Source organism: Corythoichthys intestinalis, chromosome 18, assembly GCF_030265065.1.
Source record: "Corythoichthys intestinalis isolate RoL2023-P3 chromosome 18, ASM3026506v1, whole genome shotgun sequence".
NCBI classification, from domain to species: Eukaryota; Metazoa; Chordata; class Actinopteri; order Syngnathiformes; family Syngnathidae; genus Corythoichthys; species Corythoichthys intestinalis.
The window spans coordinates 48,046,887-48,065,075 of record NC_080412.1 but is presented as its reverse complement, the minus strand read 5'-3'; the positions used below and the strand labels follow the sequence as shown (position 1 = coordinate 48,065,075).

Genomic DNA, 18,189 nt, shown 5'->3' with positions numbered 1-18,189 from the left:
CCGTTGTCACCAAGCTTTGGGCAGGTTGCGACTGATCACTAAAGTTCTCGATGTACTCACTCGTGCGGTCATACAAAGGTCAAAGTAAAATTAAGTCAACACAAATTTGCTTGAAAACAAGACGCCCAAAAAAAAAAAAATCTTTATTACACGGGATTTCTCTCAGTGCCCAAAGAGTGTCAAAATAAAACGGATCGACAATCACGGTATTTTCCATATTTTAATGACAGATCAGGAAAAATGTGTCCGGTTAGCTTGCGTGGCTACTGAACACCAAACAAACAAACTGGAGTCAAAGGAAGAAGCGCAAACGTGCGCCGGCGGCTGTAAATCAGAAGCAAACATTTGCTATTCCATCAATCGGCCAAACCGAAATTTGAAAATGGCCAGAAGAAAAAAAAAGAAAGATTCGGATTTTGGGCTCCCAACAAAGCGGCCGATGCCTGGCTTAGTGTAAAAGCTCAACTGTTTGCCCAAACGCTTTTCATTCAAAGGTGTCGCGTCGGCGCTTAGCGGGCGCGGCGCCGCTCGGAGGCCGCCCGGGTGCGGCGCGCAGGAGTTTCTCCGAACCCCCACGTTTACCTAGCGCCCGGCGTCGCCACGTTCGCCGCCCGTAGCGCTAACACACACGTTATCCCGAAGAGGAGGAGGAAGCGGGGGTCGGGGCCCTCTTTCTCATCTCAGCCCACTTTGGCCCAGCTGAGGAAGGCGGGAATGTCTCGCACGGGGACGTTGCGCGTCAGCGCTTTGACGCGCAGGTTGCGGTCGTCCGTCAGCAAGACCACTTCGCGCTGAAGGCGCACCGTCCCGTCTGAAAAGGTCGGGAGGCCGTATTAAGTCGGACATTCTGGAGATCGGCCGAGGCCGACGGAATCACTTGCGATTGCCGTTTAGGTGATTATCTTTTTTACAAAGGTCGATCGAAAGGTGGACTCCCCCCCCCCAAGATCGGCCGATATATTAGGATCGCGTTTATGTTTGCTGTTCGAGTGATCTTTGTTCAGTGTCATTTTGCACCACTTAGTGGCCGGTGTCATAAAAGGAAGTAGAAGCAATCAAACTACCCCTACATACCAAGTTAATTCATTCCAGGACCTTTTTGTTAGTCGAAATGGTCGTATGTCAAGCAGGATTTTCCCATAAGAATATAGTCTAATTCCATTCATTGGTTCCACGGCCAGAAAACCTACACTAAATCCTTCGTAAATACTGCTGGTACTATTGCAAATAGAAATTACACAGAACAAAACAAATACATTTTGGATAAAAATCGGAATATCATCATAAGAAAAGTACCTGTAATAATGTCATGAATTGGGTTCTAATGTGGCAGATGTGTTTTGCGTGGTGTACCTGAACACACCGTGTGTCTGATGTGCCAGAGAGGATATTTTACTTCCACTCTGCAGCTGAGGCAGACAGTAGGCGTGTTGTGTTGCACAAGTTGATGGAATAAATAATGAGAAACCTGAGGAAGCTGGCCATTTCTTGAATAATAATTGTCACCTCAACTTATAAAGACTGGCGAACGGAGGTCGGCGAAGGACCTTCGAGATCGTAGGCATTCTGCGGCTCGAGCCGATTCACGGACGTGCACGCCACGCTCATATTTTTTCAATCATTTCCAGCTTCATTTAAATGGTAAGCATTACATTTTCCCTTTTCTTTTTCACCACCTGCACTAACATTGTTGGAACCCATGTTGATTTCTCGAACAAGAAAATCTGCCGCCCGAAACTGCGGCGCTGTCGTAAATCTTCGTTTTTCGAGCATGTCGTCGGATGTAGAAACGACTGCCGATTCAAATTTGACGTCGGATGTTGAAAAGAACGTATGTTGAGGTACCACTGTATAAACATTTCTATAAATGAATGATGATCCTTGTAATTGAAACATTTTGATTTCCTTTCATGATCAATGTGCTTGTCGGCTGATTTTTTTTTCTTTGGCTTTTGAGAATCCCCTATCGGTCGACCTCTAGTTTTAGCTTAGCTTTGTTATTTTGGACGGCGTACTTTTCTGATCGGGCATGAAGTCTTTGGCCTTGTCCTGGCAGTAGTGGAGGCAGCAGGACAGGATGACGTCATCGTTGTTGCCCTGAAGAATATAAAAAAAAATTTTTTTTTTTTTTTAAACGCTGAGGAAGGACCGACGACGGGAACGGCTCGAACGCGGGGTTCCGTCTGACCTGCTGTCCCGAGGTGTCCTCGCTGCGAAAGGCGATGGACTCCAGCTGGTTCCCTCGGCTGGTGAGCGCCCGCAGGCGGGGCTCGCGCGCCTCGAAGGACTCCTCCAGGAAGAGTACGGCCCGACGGGCCTTCTCCTGGACGCCGCGCACGTAGGCCCCGGAAGCGTCCTGGCCTTTAGCCAGGCCGTCCAACTCCGTGATCACTGCCCGGCATAATAATCCCCCGTCATGGAAAGGTAGCGGGGCGGAGACTTCCGATCCGTTTCAAGTTTATGACGGTCATTTTTCTCGAATGAACACGCTTCCGTTTCTCACCGATAAGCGGCACCACCACGATGTAGCTCCCGCAGCGGAGGAGCTTCTCCAGCGCCGCCAGGTGGTCGATGAAGCCGTTGGTGTCGGGGACCAGGAAGAGAGGCCGCACCTCCAACCGCAGCCGCCCGCCGGTCCGCAACGCCGCCTGCCGCGATCGGGCCGCCGTTGGAGGACGAACGAAACCGCCGGCTAGCTCGGCTCCCTACCTGGATTTTTTGCCGGCGCTTCTGCTGCTGCGCCAGCTCGTTGGCGAGAGCGTGGCGCCGCGCCTTCAGCCGTCTGATGTCGCTCCGGCCGTCTTCCGCCGCCTCCTCCTCCTCCTCCTCTTCGGAAACCTCCGACGCCGACGACTCGGCCGCGACGTCGTCGCCCTGCCCGGGACCGTTGAAAACCTCGGCGTACAACGCCGATTTCGCGGCCGCGGCGGCGGTCACCTCTTTGTCCGACGGCGAGTCCCGACCGGTCCCGGCGTCGGGAGAGGCGGCGGAGGGGGGGGACGGGGCCACGGAGATGTATTTGCCGCCCTTGAAGGCCAGCAGAGGTTCTTCCTGCCCGCACAGCGCCTCCAGGAAGTACTTGAGCACCGTCACCCGTTTGCAGTCGGCGGCGATGGCCTGAGGGCGAAAAGTGAGCGGAAGCGTGTCTTCTAGGCATGTGCCGGTTTCGAGCTTTACCGTGGTATGAAAATGTCACGCTTTCAAAATGACAAAAATTTTCCGTCGTACGATTTGACACCCATATTCCACCTCCCACCCCCAAAAAAAGTCACTGGCATTGAGCTAACGAAAAGAAACAGACAGCCGCGGCTCATTAGAGGAGGAAGGACAGCTGATGTGCAAGACATGCTTGTGGAAGGTGGTTGCAAGGGGTGGGGGGGCGACACCTGCAACATGATTTCACATTTACGTGAACATTATCCATCACTTTACACACAATTTATGGCCAGTAAACGCTGTCGTGAACGTTTCCCACCAGCTACAAGAGTTTAGCGTGTTTTGTGTGTGTGTGTGTGTGTGTCGAGCGATGGGAAAACAAGTAAGCACATAATGTGGCTAGTCAGCATGCCAAGACGGCAACTATTTCCCTCTCACCTCACCGCAAACATAACACAGAAAAGGGGAACACGCTCACATTCCTGCATTATAATTTGGACTTGGAAATATGTATCAAGTCTATAAAAATGTTGACATGGATCTTTAAAGACAGTGAGGTGCCTGCAATATATATATATATATATGGCAGAAAAGACTCAGGTGACTTGAAGTTCCACTCTGAGACCCCCAATTTGGCCAACTTTCAAAATTGTCCAATAAGCATGTGTGATGCATCATTGGAAAGCTTAAAATCTCAATTTTCTGGGGGAAGAAACATTTTGAACAGGAGGGCGTTTTAAAAAAAAAAAACAGCGAAACCCTATCTGGAGGCGAGAGCAGAATTAAAGACACCATGATTTCAACGAGATATTATCGTGTACTTACCTCTCATCGATCCGAAAACTCCATGTAGCATGTATCACCGAGCGTCAAGACACAGCTGCGAATGGCCACAGCTGGAATTTTTGGGGGATTTTATGGGTGAAACACGGTCATATAACAAGGGTCGCGATGCAGACATCGCAGATAACAAAGAGTGGTCGAGATTTTCTTTTTCATATATTTACCCTTTTAAACCTTTTTGTCTTTGTTTGTACCAATTATTTATCATCTTACATATTGGAGAAAATGCGACAGTAACAAAAAAAAAAAACAAACAATTAAGCAAGTTATGATGTAGATATCCGTGACTTTTTTACAGACGCCATTTTTTTCATTGTGACGTCATTTGTTTAAAAGTTTAAAATATGCGAGTGAATCATTTTTTTGGTTTAAACTAAATATTAGACATCAATGAATGATTCTAAGCTAAAAATGACAGAATTTTAAATAATAAATATAATTAACTTCGTTTTATGGCTGGGTTGAAACAAAAGCGGTTGTGCGACGTCTGTAAACGGGGGTTTCCAGGGTAAAAGGGACAAATTAAAAATTGTTCGGGGGCTTCATGCACCATGAATCTGCTATGGCAGCATATATTGTTCTATCAAACACAACAGATGTTTTGGCTTATAATATAGCAGTTTCTTTTAAAGAGGAGTGCAAGAGCCGAAACTGCTTTGTCAGTCTTGTCTGTGTTTTCTACCATATATATTGTTCATTTAGAAGTGTTTTGACTTTTTATTGCAAATCATTCTTTTTGTTCTTAATCTTGAGCAACTTGAGCTGTGGCTGTGGGTATAAGCTCTATTTATTTTATTTCAAAATTTTTCCATTATGTTCATGTTCCATTTTGCAAATATGTTGTGAGAAATCCTGTTCAATGGAAAAAAAAGTTTCTCAAAATAACACATTTAGGAGCTATAATTGCAATACCGCATGTGGTATTTTGGCTCAAGGTTATCATTCCGTCAAAATCTCACGGTTTAACGTCTCTTCCCTTTCTTACGTACGCACCGTGTCGGCGCGCCGGTCCACGTAGCTGGGTTCTTGCGGCGCCGCCAGCAGGGGAACGAAGCCGGCCAGCAGCCGATCCTCCTTCAGCTGCAGCGGCGTCAGCTCCTCGTCGCCCTCCGCCTCTTCCGTGTCCACCTTGTAGAGGGGCACCTCGCCGTGGTCCACGTGCGCCAGCACGTTGCACAGGTGGGCCAGGCACTGCCAGGTGTCCGGCCGCGAGCTGAGAAGGAAATCCGGAGCCGCTCAGGCCAAACGGACGGATGGCGGGTGGACGGCTGGCTGGCCGGACGGGAAGCGCTCACTCTAAGCTGCGGGGCGGCGGGTTCCACTGCTCGGGGTGTCCCAGCATCCAGTCGGACCACGCTTTGACGGCCGGCAAAAGTTCGCGCAGGTCGGCCGGAAAAGCAGAGACCTTCAGCGGCGCCGCGGGCTCCTTCCCGTCCTCCCGCTCCGCATCTGAAAAGAAGAGGTACCGTTTTTTTGGCCATTCCGACGACGGCGGACTTTCATTTCGATTCCGTGACATTAACGAGGTCGATAATAACTTCGCGAAGTGAGCGATTGACTCCGTTAGCGCGTATAACCGAGCGCTCGAGGACGACCTAACTCGATACCTGCGGTGGCGTCGGCGAGCATCTCCGTGCAGCGTTGCACCAAGAGCGCGAAGACGGCCAGTCCCAACGCGGTGCTCTGCTCCAGCAAGACGGAGCGAGTCTCTCCGCCTCCTTCGTCGCCTGGTCCGCGGACGGGAGCGTCACGGGGGCGGGGCCGGCCGTTAGCGCGTGCGTCATACCTCGAGCCAGGGCGTTGTGTACGGCGAACATGTTGACGGTGACGATCTGTAGCAGCTGGGTGGCGCCCAAGGGGGCCGGTCCGCGTCGGAGCAGCGCGCCCAACTCCAGCAGGGCCCGCCGGGCCGCCCTGGGGAAGGACTCCATCCTGCGGAAGGAAGGCTTTTAGCGTGCCGGACCCGGACCCGCCCGAAGGGGCACTCACCCCACTTTGGTGAAGAGTTTTCCGTGCGCGTGCAGGAAACTCAGGATGAATCTCTTGTTGAGCTGAAAAGTAGAGAAAAAGCACATTTGTTCTTTTTTTTTTTTCTTTGCAGTTTTTTACCCGCCGGCCTCGGCCCTACCTCAGCGACGCCGAGACTGCCGAGCTCGGCGTCCTGCTCCGGGTCGCTTCGGCCGGGGCGCAGCCAGACCTCGCGGCGTGCTCCATCATCGGATCCGGCGCGGCCCCTGACGGCGGGGCCCCCGGAGCCGCCGTCCCGCCGCTCCTGCCTGCGGCGGCGCTCCAGCTGCTCCGTCTTGCGCTTGGCCTCCTCGAACAGACTCATCAGGCTCTCCTTGGCCGTCAAAATTGGATTGGACGCCGCCAGGCTGCGCATGTAGTAATACACGGCGTCCAGCTTGCGCTTCTGGAAGAGGACGCAAACGGCCCTTGAGCCTACGGAACGCCGCGCCGGCTCGGCGTCAGGTAAGGATGCAACGATACAGTTAAGTCACGGTCCGGTACCATTTTAAATACGAAGGACTCGATTATCGATTCGATTCAATACGTTTAATGCTCTGAAACAAAAAATACAAGTGTTTTCTTATTTTGCTAACAAACAAAAATAACACTGCCGTCATATAAATTTAACGAGTACACGCAGGTCCGTAGCGGAACGCGGGGCGGCGCTGACACACCGGTTACGTTGGTGCCGTGACCCGGATCGGCAGCGAAGGTTTCAGGGGGGGCTGGGTGACTGGAACAGGTACACGCAGGTCCGTTGCGGAGCGTGGAAACCTCCCTGCCGATTCCTTCACGCAAGGACGCTGAGCTCGAGCCAACGGCAGCGTCCCTTCCTGGCGAGCGGAAGCGTCGTGGCGCGCGGGTTAGCGGACCGGCCTGCTCAGCGGTGGGAGCGGAGCGCGGGGCGGCGCTGACACACCGGTTGAATAAACATGCATAATAAGTATGTGCTTACTTCTTACTGATCTGAAGAAATTTTGTATAACAATCTTTACCGTTTGTAAAGTCAGGTGGAGCAACCTGTTGATTTCTCTCTTTCCATCCGTGTCACGTACTGAATTAACATTATTTGCTGCATTATCTACAGTCACTGGTATGGATCGATTTGGCCTGCTTAACTCGCATTCAGTCATGGCGGTTTTTAATTCGTCCATGTAGTATATGGACTACGCGTCCCATGATCACTGGGCTCACGCAGCCAATGGCATGTTATCTAACGTGGCACATCTAGGTTGCTATTTGATGATATCTAGTGTGTGTGCGCACGAGTGTTGTCGGGCGTTAAAAAAAGTGAACAAACGCCACAGCCGTCACGTCTGCTCCCGACTGCACAACAGCGGCATTTGACCATCGACTTTCCTAAACAGGACGAGTTTGAAGTCCAGCGCTCTTAATTTGCCACTCGTTGTTCATCACGTGACCGTGAGTTAGCTCTCGGTGACCGGCGGTCTTAACCCGTCTGTTGTCAAAGCCAGGTTATTCGTAGCAGCCGAGTCGGCAACAACATATTGGCGGACTTTGTCGTACGTATCCGTAAAGACGGTCTTTGTTTAATATGTACGAGTGGGGATACCGTATCGGCTCAGCCAAAATGCTGCCGAACAACGGATCTGTACGATATTGAAGCTGGCGAGCCGCCTCCTTAGGTTTCCGTCTTTCTTCACGAGCAATGATCCTCGTGCGCCACGGCTCCCGCCTTTCACGCAGTTAGGGGGAGGATGGGAGGAGGGGGGTCGCTAGCGGCAGAGTTTGTTTTTTCAAGGCAGAGCCGCGCCGGACATTTTAGCGAGAGAGTCGACAAAAATACATTCAGAAAATACATTTTGGGAGCTTTTCGTTTGGACCGAACGTTTTTTGCGTATCGAATCGGAGCGGGCGTATCGAACGGTTCAATAGAAAACCGAGTATTGTTGCATCCTTAGCATAAGGATACTCACAGTGTAGACCGCTAGCAGTGCCAGCTGGTTGTACGGACGGCCGTTTTTGGGGGCGATCTGCTGAGCTTTCAGATACCAGCTGAGAAATCCAGACAGAGTATTTGATACAAAGTGCGAAAAGAGTGGAGAAAGGTCCGCTTACAGTACCTGCGGGCTTTTCCGTAGTTGGCCGAGTCGCCGGCTTGTTCTCGGTAGCGAGCGATGTCTCCTTGACAGATCAGGCAACGCTGAGCGCTGATCAGCGCGTACTTGACCTGGTGAAGCACAAATTTGATACGTACACAAAAAAAAAAAAACAAGGGCCACGCTGCGTTTAATATGACTCATCGGATACGAAAAGAAAAATGCCCAAATACTGTACCGCCATTTTAATGGTGGGTGCTTCACATTCACAGCAACACGGTATCTTTGCGTCTAGTAACGCGTAACGCTATCCACGCAGAGATAAGAGTTTTCCAAAAATCTGAGACTAAACATGTTTATAACACTCAACACGTAAAATGACACACACGTGCGCGCACTAGCTAAATGCTAATATACAATGGAAGATGACCGTCGATTTGACTCTTAAAAGAATAAATATGAATGCACCAACGCCACGGACAAGGAATATGGCGCGGTATGTTCCGTCACCAAATTTGGCCAGAGATATTTTTTCCTCGGTAAATCTGATGAAATGCAACTGACGACAGTATTTATGTCATTGGAATTTGTTTTTTCATTAGGCGGGCCGTTGCAAATTTCATTCGGTCGTTCGAGACCAATTTTGATTTTTATTGTTGGGAGCAGAAATATTGTGCAGTTCAAAGCAAGATAAAAGTTGCTCATTCATTAGATGTCACAAAACGGGAGAGACGTTAAAAGAGCGGCCTACCGTTTTGCGCAGCGGGCGCGACCTGATGGCCACGCCGTCCATGTAGTCCTCCAATTGAAATTGGTAGACCGTCTGCAGCTTCTGAAGCAGGGCGTCAAAGAAGCACGCCCCCTGGACACGAGACGAGTCGGGAGAGCGTGAGCGGACGCGAGCGAGCGAGCGGGTCACTTGGCGGCCCGGAGCGGATAGGGTTCACCTCGTCCAGCAGCGTCAGCAGCACGTCGCGGATGAGCGGGTGCGCGTCGGCGGCGGGATCCTTCAGCAGCTGGCGAAAGCGCTCGATCACCTGGTAGAAGACGTTCTTCCAGAGGGCCTGGTCCACGCCCTGCGCGTCGGCCAGCTCGATGTCGCTCAGGACCACGCGCTCGTACACGGCCAGCAGCTCGGCCCTGCGGCAAACGGCGGATGGCGCGGCGGCTCTTCAGAAAGCGCGACGGCCGGGCGGACCCACCTTAGCTGGGCCATGCGTTCCAGGCCCTCGGCGCCGAGTCCGTCTCGGGACAGCAGGTTGCCCAGCTGGACCTCCTGGGCGTCCGCCGCCCTCAGCGTTCGGCCCAGCTCGCCTCGGGCCCGCCGCTCCGCCTCCTCCGCAGTCTGCGCGTAGCCTCTGTGCGCGTGCGCTCCGTCGCCCGCCGCCAAGGGGAAGGGGTAACGCTGGCCGGCGGCGTAGGGGTCGTCCGACCGCTGGAACTTGTAGTAGTTGGCCAGGGCCGCGGCGGCCGGCGCTTCGTCGTCCGTGTCCAGAAAGTGCAGCTGTCCGTAGCCTTGCGGGTAGACGGCCCGCACGGTAGACGGGAGGGCGGGTCGCCCGCCGGAGGCCAGCGCCGGCTTCCGCTCGGGATCGTTGGGGTCCCACAGCCGCCTGACGCCCCCGCCGCGGCCCCTGGAGGCCCCGCCCGAAAGCAGCCGCCGGCCCCGTTCCGCCGGATGCGGCTCGGTCGCCTCGCCGCGGGACGGCAGCACCAGGATACCTGCCGCGCGGGCTCAGGGTTAGCGGCCGCTCCCTTTAGACGCCCCGCCGATCTGCCCCTTCTACGCTTTTACTACATTTTGGAAGAGGGCTGCAGCAAACGGTTACTTTCATAATCGATTAACTGGCCAATGAATTCATTCCTTTTTTCCAATCACAGTTGAACTTAAGGCATGTTGTAAGTAACAAAGAAGACATCATCCAGTTTCAAAGCACACTCTCTTGTATGACAATTTACAACATTTGAATGGGAGTTTGTGTTGACTCTAAGCTGTTTATGTGTGTGCTCTCTTGATCAAATTGAACTTTACTATCTAACAATAACTCAAGCGCTAACATGCTTCTCCACAATACAAACAGACGCTTAGGACACGGATTAGCATCATCGCTAACTAGCTTAGCCTTCCGTGATAAGTAGTAACGGCTCATCAACAAAGAACGCTTATTTACTCACCTCTGTCAGAGGCAATTTGGATGTAACAATACAAAAGACAATCCAACTCCACATTTCGTAATACAGCGGTACCTCTACATACCAAGTTCAGTCATTCCAGCACCTTGTTTGTAAAAAGTGGAACCGGTCGAATGTTGAGCAGGATTTTCTTATAAAAATAGATTATAATTCCATTCATTGGTTCCACAGCCCGAAAACCTACACGAAATTCTAATAAATATTGATGTTACTCTTGCGAATATCCATTACAAAGAGCAAAACAAATACATTATGAAAAAAAATCAGAATAATAATCTAATAATAGCAGTAATAATAATGAGAATACATGTGATAATGGAACAAACCGGGTTCTAATGTGGCGAATGTGTTTGCATGGCGTACCTGAACACATTGTGTGGCTGACCTGATAGAGGGGGAGCCTTTTTAGTTTCACTTTCACCTTGTTTACTTGCCGCGGGGGACACTAGGCACAAGTTGATGGAATAAATGTTTAGAAATTCGACCAAGCTGGCGATTTCTTGCCATGTTACCACAATAAGAATTGCCACCTTAACTTATGAAGACCGGCGAACAGAGGAGGACCGTCATAGACCGTCCACGCCTGTATTGTTGAGAGAGCCATCATCATCATCACGGATGCGCACCCCACACTCCTAGTAGAAACCCAGCCCGAGTATAGCGGTGAACTCTCTCTCTCTCGCTCGCTCGCTCGCTCGCTTTAATCACTGGCACGCGCACAGCCTCACACTACACGCAAACAAGGACCCAAACGGGACCGCTCGTAACTGCCGGCAAAAACAGATGATCAAATTGGTTGGCAACCGATTCCATTTTAATCGATTCGTTGTTGCATCCTCATTAAAAAGCTAGTTTAGATAGCAAGGTGTTTGAAAATTGGCAGAAATGTGAATTGTTTCCCGAGTAAAAGATTTTTTTCATGTGCTACTTTGACTTATACTCAAGAAATCTTATCATGTTTACAAGTGGCAAGGTAAATATATGTTACAATTTCAAAAATGTAGACAAGGTTAAGGTGGAGATGGTCCTAAACGATAAGTTAGTTATCAAAATAGTTTTCGATGAATTGTTGCACCTCTGTTCCATTTTTGGCAGTTCAACTGCCGTACGTACGTACGTGCCGGCGTTTGCGCATGAACGACCCGGCCGGACTTTTTTGCCGTGACCGGCCGGTATACAATTAAAGAGCTGATCAAATCTCTCCGTTCGCCGTTTGGGTGATGATATCTGCCGCTTGTGACTTGGCGCCACCCGGTGGTTAGAAGTACAATGGCGCATTAGGGCCGGACTGAAAGGGGGAAAAACAATAAGCTCCTAATATTACCGACTTGAAGTCAAAGTATATTCAAGTCACGACTCGTACCTTTTAATACTACCAGAAAAATATACCAGATTAAAGTCATTTTTTGTAATATTGCCCAACGAGTCGTAATATTATGAGAAAATCCAAATATGACGAGATTAAAGTTGTTTTTTTCCTTACACTGTGCAATGGTGTACGGATGCAGGGCAGCTAATTTAGCCAAACTAGTAGTAGCGTACATATCAGTTGAGCTTTATGAGAAAGTCGCTCATCACCCAAACAGTGAAGAAGGCTGGAAAATGTACCTCCTCCTCGGCCCCGAGGAAGTGGGCCGCGTTGGCGGCGTTCGCCGGGACCGTGGTTTTTTTCCGGCGTTCCTCGGCCTTTGCTCCCTCTCGCCCCGTCGTCGTCCGTCCGTCCCGCTTCCGCGGCGTCGCCTTCTCCGGAGTCGCCGGACGAGCGGCCGCCGCTGTAGGCGCGGCGGCGACCGTCCGATTCGGAATAGCGCTTGGAGGCGGGCGCCCCGCCGTCCGATTCGGTGCGCTCGCCCCGCTGACCTTTCCGTCGGTCGTTCCTCCGCGCCGCCGCGTCCCCTTCCTCGCCGTCGCGGCTTCTTCTTCTGCTCTCTCTGGGCCGCTTCTGTCGCGCCCGGTCGCCGCCTCTTCCCCGCGGGTTTTCCGGCGTCTTCCCGGCCCGCCTCCTCCGTCGGGCCGCTTCCTCGCCGCCTTTAGCCTCGACGCTGAGTCGTTCCACTTTGCCGGCGAGCGTCTCCAGCGCGCCGCTCCCGTCGCTTTCCTCGGATTTGGCCTTTTCTCGGCTCTCTTTGTGGCGCCCGGCCTCTCTTCGGTCGACTTTGGAAGTCTCGTCTGGCTCCGGCGCCCCGTCTTTTCCGCGGCGGCTCCCGGGACGGTAAAACTCCCGGTCGGGTTTGCGAGCCTTCTTGGGCTCGCCGGCGGGCTCTCGACTCTCCCCGCGGTTTTCTGGAAGCGCTTCGGCCGGAGCCGCTCCTCCGTCGCCGACTTTGCCGTTTCTGGGACGGGAGCGGGCCGCGTCGGACGCCGGAGCGCTTTTGGGCGCCGGCAGGCATCGGTGCGAGTCGGCGCGCCGCCAGTGCTTCTTGGACGCGTGATGCTCTTCTGCGCTCAAGGAAAGAACATTTGAAACTTAGGGAAAGGCATTTTTTTTCTTTAGATTGACAAGTGCAGGATTTCCACCTCCGTGGAGTTGCCCTCCCGTCAGACTCGAATTTGTATCAAAATGATGTCAATCGTTTGCGCTACGTTAGTGCAGCAAAAAGTTTCGTTTGTGCCGCCATCGTTTTGTAGTTATTAAACATTGTTTTTTTTTTTTAGGTTATCCAGAGTTCACCCAGCCCCCCATCTACGGCAGAATGGCACCCCACGGTGGAAAGAATGGCGGCACAAACAATACTTTTTGCAGCACTAACAGAGCATAAACAAATGACATCGTCGCAGTTCCGTTTTGCCGCAGATGGGGGGGCTGCGCGTGACGTCATCACTATAAATTCATATCAATATCTCTAAAAGCGTAGCAGTTCAAACAAAACAACGAAATGACACCGGTGGGGTTCCATTCTGCCGTAGATGGGGGGCTGGGTGAACTCTGGATGACCTAAAAATCAATGTTTAATAACTGCACAACAATAATGGCACAAACGAAACTTTTTGCAGCACTAACGTAGCGCAAACGATTGACATCATTTTGAGACAAATTTGCGTCGAACGGGGGGCCAACTTCAGGGAGGTCGTATTTCCACTCAAATGACATGCATTTCTTGTCATTGGACAAGGAGAGCTATCTCCCGTTCGGTGCATACATCAAAATAAAAAGTCAGATGGTGACTTAGTCTTGTAATAGTGCGACTTTTTCCTTTCAATATGAACTTTTTTCCCCTTCATATTAGCACATTAATCTGGTTATATTACAACGTGTGACTTTATTCTCGGAATATGACTTTTTCCTCGTAATTCTGGGACTTTTTCCTCTTGGTGTTACGACGACCGACTTTATTCTCATCTAGAGCTGAAAGGAATACTGGAGAAACTCGAGTTTAGAAACCGATCAGAGTCATTTTATTCACCTCGAGCAATTGTTTGATTTTGCCAGCTCTAAGCATCACGTTTTGCCCGGACTACTTTTAATGCGGGACAAAGTGCTGACGTCACGGGCAGGCGTAGAGGAAGAAGCAATTTTTTAAAAAATACCTTACTGCTGCCAACAGCCGCTACAAACTACGCCGACGATGCTAAAAACTACACTCGCGTGATGCTACGGCGGTTGCAGGTAGCGTCTGATGCGTCTCATAGAGATCACATGTTCGTAGAGCTAGATGCGAAATGACAGACTCGGCGGCGTTAGTAAACAGCCGTCATTTTAAAGCAGTTTACTTCTCAGCGCTAATAAATAAGATTAATGTGACTGTCACCCGTTCACATAACGTTAGCCCTGCGGAGGGCTAGGTTTCTATTCATTATGACCACTGTCGATGCGTGGCTAACGTGTTTTACATACAGGGTTGATTTAATCTGTGAAAAAATAGCGCTGTAGAGTGATGAGGGTGTAAAATAAAAACTTAATTAAGCTAACTGTCAATTTTAGCTCAGTAGTCATTGCTGGATAAAACACCAAGTAGCACTGGTCCCTAATGTGCTCCAGTACTGCAGGTATCATACATTTATTTTGAACACTGCAAAAACTCCAAATCCTATCAGGACATACAGTTTAGACGAATTTAAAACACAACTAGAACTTAAACATAGTTTGGCACAAATGGAAAACAATTGAAACAAGTAGGAAAAACCCCTCACTTTTAAGTGATGTGTGTTATCAAGCATAATGACATTTTTAGGGTAAGAAATATATGCATTTTATATACATAAAATCTAGAGGTTTTTTGAGTGAAAATAGTGAATTGGTTGTTTTTTTTCCTAGTCACATATTAGATGCAATTGTTGGCTGTTTTCAACAATGTACATTGAAAACAAAGACACTGATTGACAGAAAGTGGTTCAATATTAGATGAACTGTCTTGTTTTCTCATGTATAATTGCTCTTTAACTCAAAAGAAATATGTTTTATCCAATTACTTGATAGAATTTTCAGTCGATTACTGAAATATTAGGCTCGAGCGTATGACGTGGCACTCGCGAGGTTTCCGCCCCTATCGCCATGTTGGAAGCAGGAAGTTCGGTGTCAGAACTCCGGGAAACATCAACAGTGAGGCATTTCCACTCAGGTCCCTCTTTAAAAATGATTGGAAATGATTGTTCGGTAAAGAATTGCAACAAGCGATCGAATAGAAAGGAGAATGTACAGCTCGACGGAACCCCATTGTGTTTCTTCCGGATCCCTACATGGAGAAAAGGCGAGGGAAAGCTCATATCTGAACTTAGCAAACGTCGAAGAATGGCACGGGTGGCCTCGATCAGAAGGAAGGGCATAACGTTTGATTCTCCAGTTACACACAGAGTTTGCTCGATGCACTTCTACTCCGGTTAGTTCATTTGGTTTGTCTACGCAACTTTCGGTAATTTTATGCCCTAAGTCGGCCTGTTGTTAGCTATAGCTACAGCTAAACAACGAGCATGCATACATGTGCATTGTCTTCTTAAGACATCATTCCTGTCGTTTCTAAATGAAAAAGCTGTAACATGTTGCCGTGAGATGGTGGCAAAGAGTTTGTACACAGGCTACATTGTCTGCAACAAATCTGTTTTCTAAAACACAGCATTGATTTGTCACTTAACTATCACAGCACAGCACAAATTCAGACGTTCATGGCAATGAAAATGTAAACACACATTGCAAGAACGATGGTGTTGCCGTTTGCTACGATCATAACGTGCAGGTCCTGCACCCATCCGCAGCAAAACTGTTCGTAGCGATTTGTAGTTTCGGAATTGCCGATGAGTGTAGTAACTTACACCAAACACTGAATACAGCATGATGTCCATTTCGCATAGTGGTGGAAGCTTGTCGACATCTTTATTCCATTTGTGTTCGGCTTGCTCGTAAGGGTCAACATTGTTCACATCCTTAAGTTTGCTCACATATCTGTCCTTCGCCATGATATCAAGTTTGTCTCTGTATCGAACTGTCACGTTTTTTTTTTCCATCTTTGGCACTCGTAGTTGAATTGTATTTGCCGTTAAGTTGAAATGTCCCGTGATGCAGACGTGCGTTGTCGCAAATCTCGCATGATCCCGTGTTGCTGTGACGTAAACGCTCGAGCCTAATTCGATAGCTGCAGCCCTATTCCCGTCATATTTCCACTTTAAACTGGCAAGATTTGTACTTATTCTCCTATTCCCAGTTTGTCTTTTGTCCCTAATACTCCGTCTGTGTCAAAATGATTTCTTGGCAGTCCGCAAATCGCAAACGTTTTGTTTCCCCACCTCAGAAAGTTGTGATGTCGGAAGAAAACGTTCGTACGGCGTGAACTGAAGCGAGACTGTAAAGTGAGTGCTTGGCTTCAGCTCGAGCAAGTTTTCAAACACTCTCTTTTGTCGTCCTAGTGACAGGACGCTCTTTTAAAAGGACACAACCACAAAAAGCAGCGCTTTAGTATCTCATATTTGCCCGAGCAACACGTCAGCGACGTTTAAAAGCATGGCGCGCTAGGGATCACGGCGTTAGCCATTAGCAAGTTAGCAAAAACTTTGGCAAACGTCGGCAGTCGGAACACACGCGGCCGGCGGCCCGGAGCCCGAAAGCCCCTGCTTACGTCACACCTTTGTCGAGTGGAAAATCGGACGTCGCGGCGCCTTGAGCTCGAAGTTCAGCGGCTGAGATCCTGACTCGGTCCAGTTGCTCCGCCATCTTGCTCGGCCTCGACGACGACAACAACAAGACGGCGACGGGGGCCGAGCCGGCACAAAAAGGCGAACCGGAGCTGCGTCAGGGTAGACCGTATCCAGCACGATCACACTGTCTAGCGCAGGGGTGGGCAATTATTTTTCCCCAGGGGCCAAATGAGAAGCAGAAAGTATTGTTGAGGGCCGGACCAAAATTTGAAATCTACTCGTTATTCATTTTATTCCTACATTGAAATAAGTCAATTGTATTGTTTACAGAAGCTGGTAAGAGTATGTGTTATTGTTAGATAATGAGAGAGTGAGGTTGTTTTACAAAAAACCTGAATTTATTCAGTGAAAACAGAGGTAAGTTTGCTACATTTTTGACTGCTTTTCAGTCACATTACCACAATGCTTTATTTTTAACTAACCCTCTATAAAGATACCACAATAATGTAACATAACTCAACATTTTTATCAAACTGCCAAACAGTGCAGAACAAACATGTTTCAGTATTTTTTTTCTTCAGCGAGAGAAATCTAGCCTCTGTTGAGCTTTAACAAGAGCATCAAGGTCAGGTTGAATGTTTGAGGTGGAGATGGGAAGCACATCTGACAGATGGTCATCAGTCAGAGAGGACCTGTACCTGGATTTGGTCAACTTCATTACTGAGAATGTTTGCTCACGTGTGAAGGTAGAAAAACACCAAATAAACACCAATTTATGCTCAGCGTCAAGTTCAGTCACTTTATCTTGCATCCGTTTCAAAAGTCCTACTATTTCCCGGTCAGATTGGGACAACCATCAGTAGTGACTCCTACCAGTTTGTCCCATTTCAGTTCAAGCTTGTCCATGCATGCGTTTACCTTGAACAAATCACTCCCCGTGGTTGTTCCTTTCATTGATCTCACTGCTGCCAGCTCCTCCGTAATCGTGAAATCCTGTGTTATTCCTCGGAGAAACACCAGTAACTGCGCCGTGTCGCGGACGTCACAGCTCTCGTCCAAAGCCAAGGAGAAAAAGTCCAAACTTGCTACTCCACTTTTTAGCTGAAGTCGGAGATTCTCCGCGATGTCCTCCACCCTTCTGGTCACCGTTTGCCTGGACAGCGGGACTTTCTCAAATTTTTCTCCGGACATATTAGTGCTGCAGAGTCCACCAAGCACTCTTTCACAAACTCTCCCTCCGAAAACGGCTTACAGTTTTTAGCGATTTTATGAGATATCACAAAGCTGGTCTTGGTTGCTGCATCCCGGGCTGCATATAGCTTGGTGGAGTGAAAATTAAAGACATGTTGCTTTTCGCCCTCTTCAACGCTGATTCAAAACGAAACTTATGAACTTGCAAACTCGTGGTGGATCTGTTGCACTTATGAACTTTCTGTTGCAGCAGGTGTAACCACAGAGAAAAAACAACTCGCAACTCGCGAGTTCTAGGAAAACAGATAGTGTAAGCAGAAGGGGCGAGAGTATATAAGTAAAGGAGGGAGCAGTGTTAAAGCTGAGAGTCTGCTGTGGTCTTACGCATCGACGTGCAGCCAGGTATCTTCCGCTCAACTTCACTGAGGACAACCCGGCTCTCCGTCCTTCCAGCACACGGTAATTAAGCTTTTGACATTGCTTAGAGCGGTTATACACTGAAGTGCATTGTGTTACTCCTATGCATTTTGTCACGCTTCTATTCTGTGGGTTAAATAAAATGTGCAGCTTGTTTAACGCAGAGAAGTGTTAGAGCCTTGTGTGTGTGTGTGTGTTGCCGATTTTCCTCGATCCCATAGGCCACATTATTACAGTAATTGATCATAAACTG

General features: G+C 49.3%; 1 protein-coding gene across 2 annotated transcripts; it reads right to left on the bottom strand.

Annotated features, from left to right (window-relative positions):
- Positions 1–206: 206 nt before the first annotated feature.
- smg6 (SMG6 nonsense mediated mRNA decay factor) lies at positions 207–16,461 on the bottom strand. 2 transcript variants are annotated; one of them, XM_057820282.1, is made up of 19 exons: positions 16,317–16,461; positions 11,871–12,701; positions 9,272–9,791; positions 9,017–9,209; positions 8,821–8,931; positions 8,094–8,200; positions 7,947–8,025; positions 6,128–6,412; positions 5,989–6,050; positions 5,786–5,931; positions 5,607–5,726; positions 5,295–5,448; positions 4,993–5,212; positions 2,938–3,117; positions 2,710–2,874; positions 2,504–2,648; positions 2,189–2,391; positions 2,016–2,097; positions 207–811 (listed from the first exon to the last, which is right to left on the bottom strand). In XM_057820282.1, exons 1-19 carry the CDS (start codon positions 16,402–16,404, stop codon positions 681–683), a joined length of 3,822 nt encoding a protein of 1,273 aa, XP_057676265.1. In that variant the 5' UTR covers positions 16,405–16,461; the 3' UTR covers positions 207–680. The 2 variants fall into 2 exon arrangements, with proteins under 2 accessions (XP_057676265.1, XP_057676264.1); XM_057820281.1 differs by having other exon boundaries at positions 2,710–3,117.
- Positions 16,462–18,189: the final 1,728 nt, after the last annotated feature.